This window comes from Salvelinus fontinalis, chromosome 14, assembly GCF_029448725.1.
Source record: "Salvelinus fontinalis isolate EN_2023a chromosome 14, ASM2944872v1, whole genome shotgun sequence".
In the NCBI taxonomy this organism is placed as follows: Eukaryota; Metazoa; Chordata; class Actinopteri; order Salmoniformes; family Salmonidae; genus Salvelinus; species Salvelinus fontinalis.
This window is the reverse complement of record NC_074678.1, coordinates 45,330,880-45,347,167: the sequence shown is the minus strand read 5'-3', so window position 1 is coordinate 45,347,167 and position 16,288 is coordinate 45,330,880. Positions and strand designations below refer to the sequence as shown.

Below are 16,288 nucleotides of genomic sequence, written 5' to 3'. Positions count from 1 at the left end.
AACGCTCATGTTATTTAGAGGTGTAGCCAGACCTCACCTTCTTGACCTACCCTCGCTTAATCCAGTTGACTCTCTCAATAGGGAAAATGTGTTTCTCCTTCCTCCCCCAGAACAACAGATCTATACGTGCTTTATTTCAAAGGGATATTGTCTCCATTCCTTATGTCACAAGTTACTAGAATACATTGGTCACTAATATCTGTTGGAAAAAAGTCTGGTTATTACCACACAAATACTTGCTCGTTAACAAGGTCAAAGAGGTCTCTTTCAGAATGATCCATAAGTATTACCTTGCGAATCATTACCTGAAGAAACTAAAAAAAAGACATTAACATTGACTGTACTTTTGTGTTGAGCATCCAGAAACAGTTTCACATTTACTTTGGCATTGTCTACATGTTAAACAATTATGGAAAGATATTCAGTTTTATAATTGTTAATATTCTTGATGACTTTTTTTTGTTATTGAATGTGCTGCTCGGTTTCCTTAACCATAATAAAGATAAAGAAAAACAAATTTACCTCATGCTAATGGCAAAATGTAATATTCATAAATGTAAATTCACTAATAAAAAACACTCTTCCGTGTTTTCTATAATGAATTCGAGCAGTACAATAAGACCATTCAACATTCTTCTAATAAGAAAGTTGTTAAAACAATCAATATGTGTGCTTCTTTTAAAGTCTTTGTGTAATCTGTCATTTGTTGTACCCCCTAGCATGTTATCATTGTCTATTTGTGTATTTCTTGTATGTATACAGACTATTCTACATTATAAAAATAAATGGCTCTAGAAAGAGCCCGAGTTCCCGAGTTGAAAGACCGTTCATATCGATGTTTTCCAGTCGGAGCTTGTTTCTTTCTGAGTTCCCAGTTGTTTTGACCGCAATGAAGTCGAGAGTTTTGAACGCGGCATCTGCTTGTCAGGACTAGAAAATCGACATTTCCTAGTTCCGACTAGCGCCTGAACTCGGCAAAAGCATTTTAGAGGAAAGAGTGCTCTCTAGTCGTCATCGTCATTATTGGTTCAACTCCAATCAAAAACGGCTTCCAAATTGCACGAGGGTAATAAATACAATTGAATGTATTATTATTATGAATTAATTGTTTTAATGATAAAAACATAGGATTAAAAATACAGCGAACAAGGTAAAAAAAATTATATATATATGAACAATGACGTGTCCGTCTCACACGAATGACGTGTCAACTTCAGCTCACACACAATCCGTTGTTTTGCCTCTACCTTGTAGCTAGCTAGCTATGAATATTGTTTCAAGTTATGTTGTATGTAGAGTTAGCGACGTTTGCCCGACAGCTTGGTGAAATTGCACCGTAGAAAGTATTCAGTTAGCTACCAACAGAGAAGTGGTACGTTTAGAAGACCCCGCAACACCATTGGCTTGCTTAGGAAATCTGACAACAGGACTCTGATGCAAACTGTTTCGTAGCTAGCTACATGTATAGACATCATATTCCACTGTATCATTATTCCATATAGTACGCTCTGCAGAATGAATATCAGCATGGGTGCCAAAAATAAGAAGCGAGTGGTACTTCCAAGTCGACCAGATCCGCCCACTGTAGAGCAAATTCTTGAGGACATCAACAGAGCCTTTTCGAATGATCCAGTCTTCAACGTCCTGGAAGATGGCAACCAAGGTACGCACTATGTGCCTTTGAATCAGGGTTGTATTCATTCGTCTGATTCCGTTGCAAAATATTTTACAATGGAAACAGTTTACTCCAAACGTAAATCGTTTTGCAACGAAAACGAGTTTCTATAGGACATTCGTTTAGGTCACTTCCCGTTTCATTCCGTTTACTCTGTTTCCTTCCGTTTAGTTCCTAGAGTAAACGGCAAAGAATCATACTAATGAAAACACCCCAGTTCATCAGTCAAACAGATGGCAAGTAATTAAAAGTAGGCTCAGCGAAATGACGTTGCCACGAGTAGCACCAAACCAGCGAGGAAAGGTTGAACCTCGCGCTTCACAGTTGTTTCGGAAATGTATCGACTGTTTACTTCATCTACATCATATCGCTGAGTCTACATTTAAGTAGCCTGTTCATTGCCATGGTAGCCTGCCTTATTACTGTGAATTTAAACAGACACTTTCACTTTATTTTACCTAATGTAATGTTGAGCTTTCAGCAAATGGTCTTCTTGATTAGACAGCCTATATGTTTTAACAAACCTATAGAACTAAACTGGATGTTGTCCCCTTCCACAGATGCCAAGAGGGGGTCCTCAGACAATGAAGCAGAGACAAAGTACCTTCAGAGCCGAAGGTACTTGGAGATGAACGAGCGGCTTCAGGAGGTTAGAGGTGAACTTGTACAGCAGAGGGAGGAACTGCGGGTGGCAAAAGAGCAGTTGGAGATCAGTGTGGCCGAGGTCAAAGGGAGAGCCCTCTGACCAGTCTTCCCTCACAAAGCAGGGCTGGGGGAGCACATTACCTCAGCTTAAACAGATGAATCAGGAATTAACTTGGCTTCCTTGAGTCATGCCACCTCAATCTCGCAGAGGAGGGTCTCATAGCAGAAAATAGAAATTGGACACAACAGATTGTTGTTCCGAATCATTGTTGGAGTTTAAAATTGTCTCCATAAATTGGTGTGACTTTTCACGAAATGTTAAAGCAAATGAGTTATGTGTATTGTCTACATGTTCTGTAATGACAATTAATAAAATTATTTGTGAACAAATATAACTTGGTTTTTGATGTTCAATCACACTGACATGTGCAGGAGTCAGGTTATGGCTCATATGAATGCTATATTTTAACTTAAAGGTCATTATGTAGTTAATGCAATGATCAAGTACATGTCAGTGTAGAGTATACATTTGTTTATCTTAATTAGCTCAGAAAACTGTCAGTCTTTTGTCCACATTTCATTGGCATGAATGCATGTTTAGTCGATATAATTGAAAGCTCATATTATATTGCTTTGATATATTCAAGAAAAAGTCAAATGACGCTTTAAGTCAGCCAGGTAAATGATACACGTCCACAATTTATTTGATGAGAAAATGTATTATGATGACTTTCATTCCTTGGCCTATATCACATGGTACCATTTGTCTATGGCCCTGTTTATACATGGCATGAGATTTCTTCTACCCCATATCTGATCTGCTATAATCCTTTTTTCCTTTCACCCCATGGTCCAACTTAATTTCGCCTATCCTAGTTGTAGCAAAGTGAGTAATATCAAAATGACACTGGTCTCACAGGATACCTAATTGCTAATACAGTATTCCAGTTCCGAGTCATGGCCGATCCAAATCGGCTTTCTATTCCACCTTGGGAGGGGATTTCACTAGACTCGTTCACAAATCTTTCCGGTGCTTTCAAGCATTGAATCTAACTTTACATAATTTAATGCCAGGTATAAACAAGGTCTATGACATTCATGGTGTACAACCTTGGATCTTTTAATCTGATTTGTAACATACATTATACAACATTTCCGTTGTAAGAACCTTTGCAAAAGAGTTCAAGAATACTGTCTTGATCTTTGACAATTTTCCTATGTACTCCATTGTCACTACTAGTCTTCAAGGGCTGTTTATACATTATCAATGGCCATTGTGACAAAGGGGCTTGGTTAATTGCATTACTCAAATGCTTTGGAAATGTTACCTGACTCAATTTAACATTGTACATTAAATGAGAATAAACAGCTCTTAAATTCCATGGAAATCACGCCAGATTAGTTTAATTTCTGTCAAGCACTTCTCTCAATCGAGTTGTCTTGGTTACATCTCTTAACGAGAACATATGAACAGATGATGTTACAACTACAGAGAATATGCATTTTTATTTCTAAGGTCTTTATGCTTGAGTTCTTTGACCTATCACTACAGACAGCAAGACGTTTAAGCGGATATTAACACCTTTCTGTAAATATTTCTACAGAATAATTTCTGTATGTGTACTCTTGTGTAGAACCCAACAGTGGTTTCTTAACGACCATCGTCCACCTTCACACCATATTGTACAGTACCTGCTCTCTGATTACTTTACGTGATTCTAGAGGCAAACACATATGTCATAGCATTCAATAGACAAAGGCTTTTACAGCTATTAAGTTGAAATACAGTCATTCAAACTGTTCATCTACAATTAGAATCAATGAGCATGGCATATTCTCACTGCCACTTGATCCAGAATGGAGATGGACAAGAAATGTATGTTTGTTCCCATGGCTGGTTATTTTTTGTAGGTCTTTTTAAATAAGGAAGAATGCCACCGAGGAGAAGTTAATTTTAGTCCAACATCTACAATATTAACAGGTGTAATACAGGTGTATTTAGCATGCTGTAAGGAGCAACACAAGAGTTGTTTTTGCTCACTGGGAAGCTTATAGAGTTCTACTGCATGTCTGCATCAATGTTCCCTCAATTTTTTTGGTGTGCTGCGCAAATCAAATTTTAGATCTTGTGAGCGGAAACTTGAATGTTGTGAGAATTTTGTCCAACTTCCGGCGTGTGTTTACAGTTTTAGACAGTAACCAATAGGCTATTGTGGCTATTTGAGCATAATGTAGGCCTACCAACAAAACGAATGGAGCAAATCCCATAACATTCACATGGAAATAGATTTTGATTTCTATGAAATAGCCTACAGTAGCCTATATGTGGTGTTCAATGCAGGACTACATTGCATGAGACGTTTTAAAACGTTTTTACATTATGAAGGGCTTGACATTAATTCATTATTTTTTACTTATTCTCTAACTCCATGGGTAAAATAGGTGACTGTAAATTGCATTGTATAGTGTTATATGATGCAAGAAACCACTTTACAAAATTCAATTAATTATTATTACCATACAGCGAATTAGATAATGTAGGCTACCCCTCTTCCTATTGGCTTATGTGCATATTCACGCCTGTCTCAAAATACAACACTGCCCCTTTAATTAAGACATAAGCTTTTTACCTGACTGGCTTTTCAAAGAAAGCTTGAAATGTAGCCTACACGTTTTGTGCTCTTGTATGAAGCAGTACCTCTCCATTGCTGACCTATACTTATCTATAACTGGCCTAATAACTCGCTATCTAGCAACGAAATTTTAACAAATGTCCACACGCGCGGCTCTGATCTGAAAAGCCATTCACTCGCGGGTGATTGAAATACCGCTCGTGGGCTACACCCGCCAATAGAATTCTACTCCGTTGCGCTCTGGCTACAACCAAATAACAGACTAAATCTTGCAAAGTTGGATTTGTTTTGGTTTGTTGCATTAAAAAGGGGTTGATATAATGTTGAGTCGAGCACAGAAAATGTTGCTCTTTATAATGTGAACTCAGTGAAGTGAACTCTTGAATCTCTGAGCCACCTGGCTTTTTTTCTGCGTGGCAGTCCTGGAGGAGGTGCACTTCTGCGCATGCGCTCAGTTTAGAGGGAACATTGGTCTGCATGCATTTACAATACCGCTTTTGAAACAGAATACAGATAACATAGTGTTCCAGCAGTGCTGACTATTTAACTTTAACTATTGGCAATAACAATTCCTGCAGTGGTTCTAAAGTGAAGGCTAACAGTGTGGTATCCTCAGTTGTAAATAGTGTGGCGAAGGCGAAGCAGTAACATGTGGGTACATAGTAAATACTTTACATAATATTATGTCCATATTTTGATGTATTTCACAGTCTTTTTCAAATTAGTTTGGAGCCACAGTAGTACCTTTTCAAAAACACACAAGTCTTCCAGCTGGGTTTTCACTCAATGATTTGCATATTGTTTTTCAATAATGGTTGTTCCTTCATTTTGATGATGGTGCTGTATGTCTTGAAATCCACAGACAATTGCATTTTTTCTATGTTGTCATGTCTACACTAATCTTCTAACAAGCAATGGTTTATATACAAATACAAAAAGTACAAAAATGTGCATTTTGTATGAGATTAGGCTACTCCCCGTAACTCCTCTCTAAATATAGGATAGAGTTATTCTATCCAATGAAGTCCTGTCTTAATGCATACATCCAACTTGTATGAATGACATGTGGGATCAGATGATTTGAAATGACAAGTGTTCTTTTTTGAAGACATGTTTCTGATGCAGTGAGGAAAAAGAAGGTTCAATACCCGAGGTAAAAGGATTGATATACACAAGTATTTGTGTTAGTTTCAATCAGGAACACAGTAGGATTTTTCTCATCTCAATTGTACAGAAGTACATACGGTACTACGTAGTAGGTACTAGGCTTCAGATTTTTCACATGACTTCTCATTGATTGTTGTTGCTTGGCTCTGTGCGTCTTGCAGACAGCAGGCCATGGGGCTGGGTATGTAGTTGAATGGGGTGACCCGAACTGCCTTGCTGGGGGAGCTCTGACGGAAATGGCCGACACCGCCTGTGTGAGTTTCCACAGAGTGAGCGTTTCCAGAGGATGCTGTGCTGTAACTCTTTAGGGATCCATCAGAGTCTCCATCTTGGCCGGAGCCAATGCTGATCTTTCTAAGGAGGGCTAGTCTCGCTGCCTCCTCTGAGATGATTGGAGCTGTCTCAACAGTTGGAGAGGTGCTTGAGTTGGTCTTGTTGGACGAGAAATCCTCTGTTTGGACTGTAGCGTCGCTCGTCTTTCTTGACTTAAGTAAAATGGTCGGCAGTTTCCTTGGCAGTGCTGGTGGTTTTGGTTTTGGCCCTTCAGGAACAGGCAACAGAGGCAATGCAGTAGATGGCAGAGTGCTCTTCAAGATTTGAGGCACATCCTCATCCCGAATCCTCCTCCAGGTGACTCTGTCATTGAGGTGTGATCCAGTTCTCTGCTGCTTCTTCTTTGTATCGTCCTCACTCTTGGCTCGCCCACTTGAGTCGGAGGACGAGGAGCGGAGGGAGGAGCGGCTGGTTACTCTGCTTAGTATGTTTATGCTGGGCGATGAGGAATGGCGCTTGATGTTGTCTCTTGCCTGCTGCTTGGTTGCAGAGATGTTTCTCGGAGGCACCCTGCAGGGACTCTCTGAGCTGGTTCTCCTGGCTGGACGCCTCGTTGAGAGGTCTCGGTCACTAGAGCAGGCTCTGGACAGAGTCACAGTCTGCCTTTGAAGCCCCTGCTCCTGCCTAGGCTCTTGCCTTTGCCCGGGGCCCTTTCCTTGCATTCTTCTTGGCCCCTGAGCAACTACCTTTAGCTCTTGGCATCGAGATGAGCATAGGAAGACTGCAGGAGCACCTGGAATTGCTTTTCTGGGCGATGCGTGCTGCGAGGTAGGCACAGAGCGTGAGGACGAAATGTCACGTCTCATCCTTGTCTTCGATTCCTTGATAAAGGTCAATTGCCTCAGGAACCCATTGCGGTCAGACTCGCTGCTGCTTGAATGGGTAGATGTCATGCTGACTAAGTCAAAACGATTGGCTGGAGGGATTATTTTTCCAGCCACCTGACTGTTTTGTCTGTTGATACTTGTGGCTTGGTTGGTTACCAATGGCGATAGAGTTCTGGACTGTCTTGCTGCATTCTGCATGAAGGGTATTCGGACGGGTGACTTCTGTGTTTTGTGTCCTGGAGATATTGGGCTCTGATTTGAAGGAACAGTGGAACGTCCCTTTCTTTCAGGTGGACTACTTGCTGGTGTGTTATCTTTTTGGGGAACAGATTTACTTGTTTGTGAGGGGGAGATTATTTTCTTCTGTGACTGTCTCGATGGAGTAGAGCTTTGAGATGATCCAGAGGATGAGCTCTTTGGTATCCTCGGAGGTGGGGTTGAGCTTCTTTTCGGCAAACACCACTGTGTGGAGTCCAGGGGTTGTCCCAAACGGTGGAGACTCTTTGACCTCTGTTGAGCAAGGTTTGGATTCTTTGGAGCATCTGTTTTGGAGGATTCTTTATTAGGAGGCGGCCTTTGCGAAAGATTTGTCTCTTTCTTAGGCGTGTATGTCACTGTTCTACCTCTGAAGACCACTGGCAGATTTGGAACTGGTTTACGTTGGTTAAAGTCCAGTGGTTTGTTTGCTTTTTTGTCTTTAAAGATCTTCTTTTCTTTAGGCGTAAAGCTAGATCCAGACATAAATGAGAGGACAGATTCAGTCTCTTCAGAGGAATGTTCTTGAGACTTTGATGCTTGTAACCTTGTGACAACAGAATTAGCTCCTTCTTGTATTACTCTCCATTCAACACTGTTGAGGTCTGAGTCTTTATCAGATGCTATATCGTCACTGTCAAAGTCTTGTTCATTGTTCCATCCACCGGACACTTTCTGCATGTCGTTTCTTTGTTTCTGCTTCTTCTCTGCTTTCTTTCTTGCAGAGAGCTTCTTCCTCTGCTTTGGCATTGCAGATGTTATGCATTTTTGCAGAAGATCATCCTCTGAATCCATACTGACTGAGCTTGGTGAGCTTTGTTCCTCATACTGATTGTGGATGTGCATTGGTCTTGTTTGTTGGACCTGGTTAGATATCTTGTTGTGTTTGTTTTTCACCCATACTTGCTGAGATTTTGATTGGTGTTCCTCAAATTCTGCATCACTCAAAGAGCTAAGAGATGAACTAAGAGAGTAACATGTGGGTGTTTCCTCCATGATTAGTTTGTGTTTGATCCTATTAAAGCCTTTGGGTCTTGTCTGGGAATTGTCAATCCGACCAATATTAGTCATACTTCGGGAGAGAGTGTTTCTGCTGGACTCTCTCATCTGTTTTCTCCCTGTCCTTTTCATCACTCCCTCCTCTTTGTCTGTCTGGTCATCATTCAAGCAATAAATGGCTTCCCCTGTAGATGTTGGATGGGGCATGGACTGAAAAGCCTTATTTCTCTCTATTGCTCTCTGATTTTGGTTCCCTTCTGTGTTTGGCTTTATGATAGGTAGATCCAGTTTCCTTGTCAGGACCTGTCCCTGCTCTTGTCTTTGTTGATTGGGTGATTGATCACGGTTTCTCTGATTAGCCACTCTATCAGCAACTTCTTTGCTCTGCATCAGTACTCTTTGAGTGGGAATGACATGTTTGATTGACCTGCTCATTTGATTGACAAGTATGTCAGGCTGACTGGTCATTTTAGTGGACTTGTGGAAGTGCGAGAAAACCCGAAGGTCTTCAATTCTCTTTGCCTCTTGATCCAACAATTCCTGTTTGTTCATACTTCTAACCCTCCAATCTTTTGCCCCCTTGTCCCTCACTGAGTACTGAAGTGTTTCGTCACTTAACGATGTCGTGCTGGAAAAGTTGACAGGGGTGCCCTCAGTAGAATCAGTGTATGATGAATCATCAAGATATAAGTCCTTTTGTTGCATCACAATCCTTCTCCCTGAGCACATTTGATTGGCATTGTTAGGAACCATCATATAAACAGGTATAGGTTTTCTGGTTTGGGAGTTTAGAACATGGGTGGGTAAGGTGGAGATCAAGGAGGGCATTACTTTCCTGAACTTGGAGGGCATTGCTGAATTGATGCATTCTTTGAGAATTTCTATATCATCATCTGAATTGCCCTCACTATATCTCTCCCCTTGGTCCATAAAAGAAGGATGCTCATTGTCACCTCTATCTCCATGAGCCCTTGAGAATGATGGATTGTTGTCCTTTTGCTGGAGTAAGGGAGTCAATTTCAGTTCCACATCCTTCTGAATGTAGTGCTCATGAAGAGGTAGAGCACTCAAGCTGGAGGCACATGAAAAGTTCTCTGTGGGTTTTTCTACTGTAAAGTAGATCATGGTGTCCAAATCTGGAGGTAAGTTGATCCTTTCCTTAAAGTCTGCAATTTCCATGAACTTGCGCAAGCTGCTTTCCCACTGCCCTGCTGTCCCGGCATTTTGGGTTTCTGGTCCATTTGATTCAGCAAAGCATGGGGTTTTGCTTCGACTGGGGGGCATGGTTTGCCCTGGACTGTCAGGAAGATCACTTGGACTTATGGTTCCACTGATCATTCCGCTGCATGGATCACTAAGTATGGAGCTGGCAATTGAATGAGACTCAAAGCTACCCAGTGAGCTGACCGAGCTACAACGGCTCATCACAAGTGGGGTCTCATGGATGTAGTTCTCTGATGAACTTGAAGGTGATCTGTCCTCAAGTATGCCTGGTGATACACCCCTGAGGAACACCTTTTCACGTTTGGTGGGGCAGGGAATTTCAATAGGATCAGACCCAATGCTCAGACAGGTTTTTGAATCGGTGACTAGCAGTTGGCTATCACTTAAATCCTCCAGGGTCTCATTCTCCTCCTCCCTATTGACCAGATCCCCATCTTCCATTTCAATGATCTCAAGTGATGAGTCACTCTCCAACTCATTTTCACTTTGACTCTGTCCGTCAAGAGCTCCATCACCAGAGGAGAGGGAGGACAGGGAACTGCAACGGGAGAAACAGATTGGGGTGTTCTCCACCGAATACTTCTGCAGTGTCTCCATTGGGCCAATGGTTGGACTTCTAGCAGAGCTCATCGGAGAAAACTTGCCTAAACTCCCTCCAGTCATCACAGTTGGGACCCATGCTTGTCTCCTCATTGCTTGAGCTGCCTGCACATTGATGGCACTTTTTGCAACACCAAACTTGGAGACACTTTGAATTAGAGAGACATGTTGGTAGGAAGGGGACAGCTTTATGGAAGTCATGCTGACATCAGAAGACATTTTAGTTGATGCACTAGCTGGTGTTTGCAGGGGCAGCTCTTGGCTCTTCTCTGTTTCTGTGCTATTTAGTTCAAGCAATTGAACCTCTTTGTTGTCCACAGAATCTCTCTCTGGCACATCGATCGGACTTGTCGCATTGAGAACATGAGCTCTGATGTTAAGATATTCTTGATGGGCCACCTTAAGATCAAGCTTGTTAGGTCGTCTTTGCGCTATTGCTGATCTCGCTGAGGGCCTAATCTGGTCCTTGCTACCACAATAGCCATCACTGGTACTGCCACTGTTGAGACTGTCAGTGGACAAACTTGCATGGGTGGTTTTGAGACGTAAGAGAGCATAGGCTCTGTTTAGACGTTCTCTGTGTGCAAAGTTGCTGGTATCAGAGAGGCGGCAGGGGGAGCATGACTTGGCCCGGGCCTCATGGAGTTCATCTGATCCATAAGGCCAGTCTGCAAAATGGTCCTCTGAGCTGAGGCTGAAGCTGTCCTCCGAAGATGTATGCATGGTAATGTCCTCCACAAGCTTATCAATCTTGGCCACAGTGTTGGTGATCTTTTTTGCTAATTTTCCTGCTGCAACAGACACCTCGTCTTCTGGAGGCGCTGGCCTCTTATCCACTGTCTGTGGTGGCTCCACGTCTCTCTCCGGTTCACTGTCCTTCTTGCGAGGCTGGTTTTGAAGAAAGTTGGAATTCGTCAGGAACATGGAGAGCATGGAGAAACTCCCTGTATCCAGACTACTGGAGACATTAGGGGCCTCATCATCGTCAAAGCAGCCTGAGTCAGATGCATAATCCTTTGCCAGGCTCTCGATATGCCGCAGCGGCTTGTTAATGCTTGGATGCTTGGGGCTGCTTTGTTTTTCAATGGAATCAAATGTTTCAGCAAGGTGCTTTGCATCTAGCTCAGCCTCCAGTGCTTTCTGCTTCCTCATGTAGAGCGAGGGCATGCAGGAACCAGGGGATATGACCGCAGCATCCTTATACTTGAGGGGCCGATTCGTGAGCAGGTTCCGTAAAGCTGCGGCACTTCCCATGGCTATCATTTTGTGCTTGGAGTGGATGAGGTTGCGCAGCATGCTGACTGCTCCCAGGTCCCACAGCAGTTCCTGGTCCTTGGGACTGCGGGCAGAGAGGTTCCAGAGAGTCCCACAAGCGTTGCTCACAATCGTCAGGCTGTGAGAGCGCAGGTGCTGAAGCAGTGTTTGGAGACAGTTGTGGTCCCTGAGGATTTGCCTGAATTGAAAGAGAAAAAATACTTATTCAAGCATGTTAGAATGAATTTTGTGGATATTTACAGTTGAAGTCGGAAGTTTACATACACTCAGGTTGAAGTCATTAAAACTCGTTTTTCAACCACTCCACAAATTTCTTGTTAACAAACTATAGTTTTGGCAAGTCGGTTAGAACATCTACTTTGTGCATGACACAAGTAATTTTTCCAACAATTGTTTACAGACAGATTATTTCACTTATAATTCACTGTATCACAATTCCAGTGGGTCAGAAGTTTACATACACTAAGTAGAATGTGCCTTTAAACAGCTTGGAAAATTCCCGAAAAAGATGTCATGGCTTTAGAAGCTTCTGATAGGTTAATTGACATAATTTGAGTCAATTGGAGGTGTACTTGTGGATGTATTTCAAGGCCTACCTTCAAACTCAGTGCCTCTTTGCTTGACATCATGGGAAAATCAAAAGAAATCAGCCAAGACCTCGTAAAAAAAATTGGAGACCTCCACAAGTCTGGTTCATCCTTGGGAGAAATTTCCAAACGCCTGAAGGTACCACGTTCATCTGTACAAACAACAGTACGCAAGTATAAACACCATGGGACCATGCAGCCGTCATACCGCTCAGGAAGGAGACGTGTTCTGTGTCCTAGAGATGAACGTACTTTGGTGCGAAAAGTGCAAATCAATCCCAGAAAAACAGCAAAGGACCTTGTGAAGATGCTGGAGGAAACGGGTACAAAAGTATCTACATCCACAGTAAAACGAGTCCTATATCGACGTAACCTGAAAAGCCGCTCAGCAAGGCAGAAGCCTCTGATCCAAAACCGCCATAAAAAAGCCAGACTACGGTTTGCAACTGCACGTGGGGACAAAGATCGTACCTTTTGGAGAAATGCCCTCTGGTCTGATGAAACAAAAATAGAACTGTTTGGCCATAATGACCATCGTTATGTTTGGAGGAAAAAGGGGGAAGCTTGCAAGCCGAAGAACACCATCCCAACCGTGAAGCACGGGGGTGGCAGCATCATGTTGTGGGGGTGCTTTGCTGCAGGAGGAACTAATGCACTTCACAAAATAGATGGCATCATGAAGCAGGAAAGTTATGTGGGTATATTGAAGCAAAATCTCAAGACATCAGTCAAGAAGTTAAAGCTTGGTCGCAAATGGGTCTTCCAAATGGACAATGACCCCAAGCATACTTCCAAAGTTATAGCTTAAGGACAACAAAGTCAAGGTATTGGAGTGGCCATCACATAGGCCTGACCTCAATCCCATAGAAAAGTTGTGGGCAGAACTGGAAAAGTGTGTGCAAGCAAGGGAGGCCTACAAACCTGACTCAGTTACACCAGCTCTGCCAGGAGGAATGGGCCAAAATTCACCCAACTTATTGTGGGAAGCTCTTTGAAGGCTACCCGAAACGTTTGACCCAAGATTACATTTTTTTAAAGGCAATGCTACCAAATACTAATTGAGTGTATGTGAACTTCTGACCCACTGGGAATGTGATGAAAGATATAAAAGCTAAAACAAATAATTCTCTCTACTATTATTCTGACATTTCACATTCTTAAAGTAAAGTGGTGATCCTAACTGACCTAAAACATGGAATTTTTACTAGGATTAAATGTCAGGAATTGTGAAAAATTGAGTTGAAATGTATTTGGCTAAGGTGTATGTAAACTTCCGACTTCAACTGTATGGCAATAATTATTGAACTGTTGCACTGATATACAGTAGGATTCAATTCAAGTAAATACCTGTAATCATCCCGTGTGGCCACAAGACTGGAAACATTGCGCAGGATGCCACCTCCACTCTCGATGATTGCCAGTGAGTTGGTCTGACATCTGTAGGTGAGGGTGCTGACCAAGAAGCCCAGAGCCCCATCTACTGAGCAAATGGCCACCTTGTTCTCAGGACTGTGTGCTGACAGGTTCCACAGAGCGCTGAGGAGGCTCTTCAACGTGGATTCCTAAAATGGGATTTTACATTTACATTGCATTAGAGATTAGAATTGTGCAGATATTTTGCCATTGTTTCCTTTGGTTATTGCTTTAGTTACAATTGCCACCATGCATCGATTACATCATCTCGGTGTGATCTTACTTTTGTGGCTTGAAGAGCACAGGTTATCAATCCTGTTACACTCCCTATGTCTCTAAGGACCCTCTTGCTGTTGATGTCTGCACGCCATGACAGATTTCTCAGAATACTAGACACTACCTGTGATGGGAAAAATAGATATCTCTTTAGCCATGTGGTGCTGGAAACATTGACTTAAACCACTGAAACTGAAAAGAGTAATGTCTCGTGGTTCTGAAAGGTTGACAAAAAATACAACACTCTCAAGTAGTTAGGATAGTGGTAACCATGTTGTACCTGATGTAGTTCCTCACTATCAGATGCAAGTTGGGCAACAATGGCCTGCAGGCAGCTTTTCTTTGTGCAGAGAGTGGCCTGTGTAAAAGAGAGGTCAGACAGGGGTCATTTATCTTGAATTAAAAAAATATTCTTACAATTGGGATACGTATGTATCCCTCTGTTTTTTCAATGCTTTTCTCATGATACATTACCTTGTTGACTACATCTCCGAAAGTTAGGTTTGTCAGCGCCATCCCTGCGTAGCGTCGAAGCGCCATATTGATGGGATCGTTCTTCATTCCGTACAGCTCCTGGTCCAAGTGCATTAGCTCTGCAACTACCTGCAACCCCCCTAAACAGAGACACACCAGCCATGCACATCACAAACTGAACAATCAGTTCATTCACATATAATATTTGTCAGTAAGGTTATGCTTTATCATCTTAGCTGGAAGTATATTTCCCATTGACATGTTGTTCACTAACCTAGTTCATTCATGGCTTGTCGGTACTCCTCCTCAAAGGAGAGCTTCATGACAGCACACATGGCCTGGCAGATCTGGGGCTCCAATGTCTCAGGGATGTCTGAATACAACACAGACAAGTACAACTGAAATTACTTCCATATTCACAGTATAATCCACAGTGTGCTATAGAGATGGCATTAATCGCCTAAAATAATCCTGCTTCCCTCCACTACTAACCTGTGGTTGTAGTACCTCCGGGGGAGGGCCTCCCCACGTGGCTCTCGATCCAGTCCCAGCCGCTGTCACAGTGCGAGCGGATCTGCTCCAGCACGTGCAGCACCCTCATCTCCCGCCGGGCTTGGCCCTCGTCTGGCTGGGAGTACACTATGTTGTGCAGGGCAGCGCTGGCTCTGGATCGGGCCTCCCGGCTGCACCCTGTACTTCCGTCCGCCTCTCCGGCGCCCCCTGGGCCGTCGTGAAGGATCTGCACCAGCAGGGGGACACAGCCTGACTTGCGCATGGCGATGCAGCTGTCTTGGGAGCTGGACATGGTCAGCAGAGTGCGGGACATCTCCTCCCTGTCCCGGTTGGCCAACATGGAGAGCAGCCAGAACACCATCTCCACCTAATCCAGATAAAATACAAAATGGCCGCGGTGAGTACGTATTTAATTCACCTTTATTTTGACTTTTATATTTTAAATACTTGTATTTTACTACAATATTTTACAACAACGACTTAAGAAGAATGTTTGATATTATAACACTGACATGCATGACCAACGAATCGGAAAATGGTGGTTGGATAGTATCATATGCATGTAAGCTCTACTTTTGCTACACATGACAGGGCAATGGGGCCATTATTGTCCACCTAAACAAATATTAATCTAGATAAAGCAATGCCAGTAATGCAAACTGCATTGTACATCTGAACCGATATTCATCATACTAAATATGTAACAATGCCCTTACTTTGCTTCCATCTCCTTGTGCATCAATCGCAGAAGAAGACAATGCATTTTCTGTTTCACAGCTTGAGATCTGCAAATACAGAAAGGGATAGGAAATGGCATGGTTTTAAGATGCTTCATGTCAATGAGGGTCAAGTAACGTGGATTATTTCTTGTTTTGCAGCATGAAAGTCATTAGAAGGCTGTTTGCTTTGAACTTTCAAAACAGTCGTCACGATCAAGACGGTCCCCAAGTGCCCTCGAGAAAATGTATTCGGTTATTAATTGCAGACTAAATCTCTAAATTACGAAGAGATGTATGGATCAATCCTAAAGGTTATGGAAATTAGAACAAAATCTTTGTATATATATTATTCTATAATTTCCATTTGTATATGTTTCTTTGGTCTAAGAGACTTAATTTTGAAATAATGCCATTTGAATGGAAAGATTGATACATTATTTATTCACAGTATGTTAGCTAGTATCTCATGAATTATTGTACAAATATAATTATACCTGATAGGTAGGCCTAAATAAATAAGAAATGTATGCAGCTGCTGGCATTGGTAGATCATTGGAATTTCATACAAGTTAAAAAACAAATGTTCAACATTTTCTGTTCAATCCTAAGTATTTAGTAGTCGGCATCAAAACCCCTTAAAGTGAACACCAGAATGAGATTGTCACGTTCCTGA

General features: G+C 42.3%; 2 protein-coding genes across 2 annotated transcripts in view; one reads left to right on the top strand and one right to left on the bottom strand.

The window, feature by feature from the left end:
* Positions 1-965: 965 nt before the first annotated feature.
* On the top strand, positions 966-2,715 carry c14h19orf25 (chromosome 14 C19orf25 homolog). Its single transcript, XM_055862022.1, has 3 exons — positions 966-1,066; positions 1,503-1,663; positions 2,236-2,715. Exons 2-3 carry the CDS (start codon positions 1,516-1,518, stop codon positions 2,418-2,420), a joined length of 333 nt encoding a protein of 110 aa, XP_055717997.1. The 5' UTR covers positions 966-1,066; positions 1,503-1,515; the 3' UTR covers positions 2,421-2,715.
* Positions 2,716-2,999: 284 nt separating this feature from the next.
* The window catches only part of apc2 (APC regulator of WNT signaling pathway 2), a 37,244-nt gene continuing 23,955 nt past the window's right edge, over positions 3,000-16,288 (bottom strand). The window contains exons 8-15 of the mRNA XM_055862019.1: positions 15,613-15,681; positions 14,876-15,263; positions 14,658-14,756; positions 14,384-14,523; positions 14,190-14,267; positions 13,917-14,033; positions 13,568-13,782; positions 3,000-11,811 (exon numbers count right to left, since the gene is read on the bottom strand). Of these exons, the coding sequence (XP_055717994.1) occupies positions 6,216-11,811; positions 13,568-13,782; positions 13,917-14,033; positions 14,190-14,267; positions 14,384-14,523; positions 14,658-14,756; positions 14,876-15,263; positions 15,613-15,681 (6,702 nt within the window). The 3' untranslated portion in view covers positions 3,000-6,215. The remainder of the gene's footprint in view (positions 11,812-13,567; positions 13,783-13,916; positions 14,034-14,189; positions 14,268-14,383; positions 14,524-14,657; positions 14,757-14,875; positions 15,264-15,612; positions 15,682-16,288) is intronic.

Bases quoted from the DNA above. Each gene is read 5' to 3' on its own strand.
- c14h19orf25 (XM_055862022.1), top strand. From the start codon at position 1,516: ATGAATATCAGCATGGGTGCCAAAAATAAGAAGCGAGTGGTACTTCCA. The intron at 1,664-2,235 runs GTACGCACTATG...CCCCTTCCACAG, and splicing joins CCTGGAAGATGGCAACCAAG to ATGCCAAGAGGGGGTCCTCA.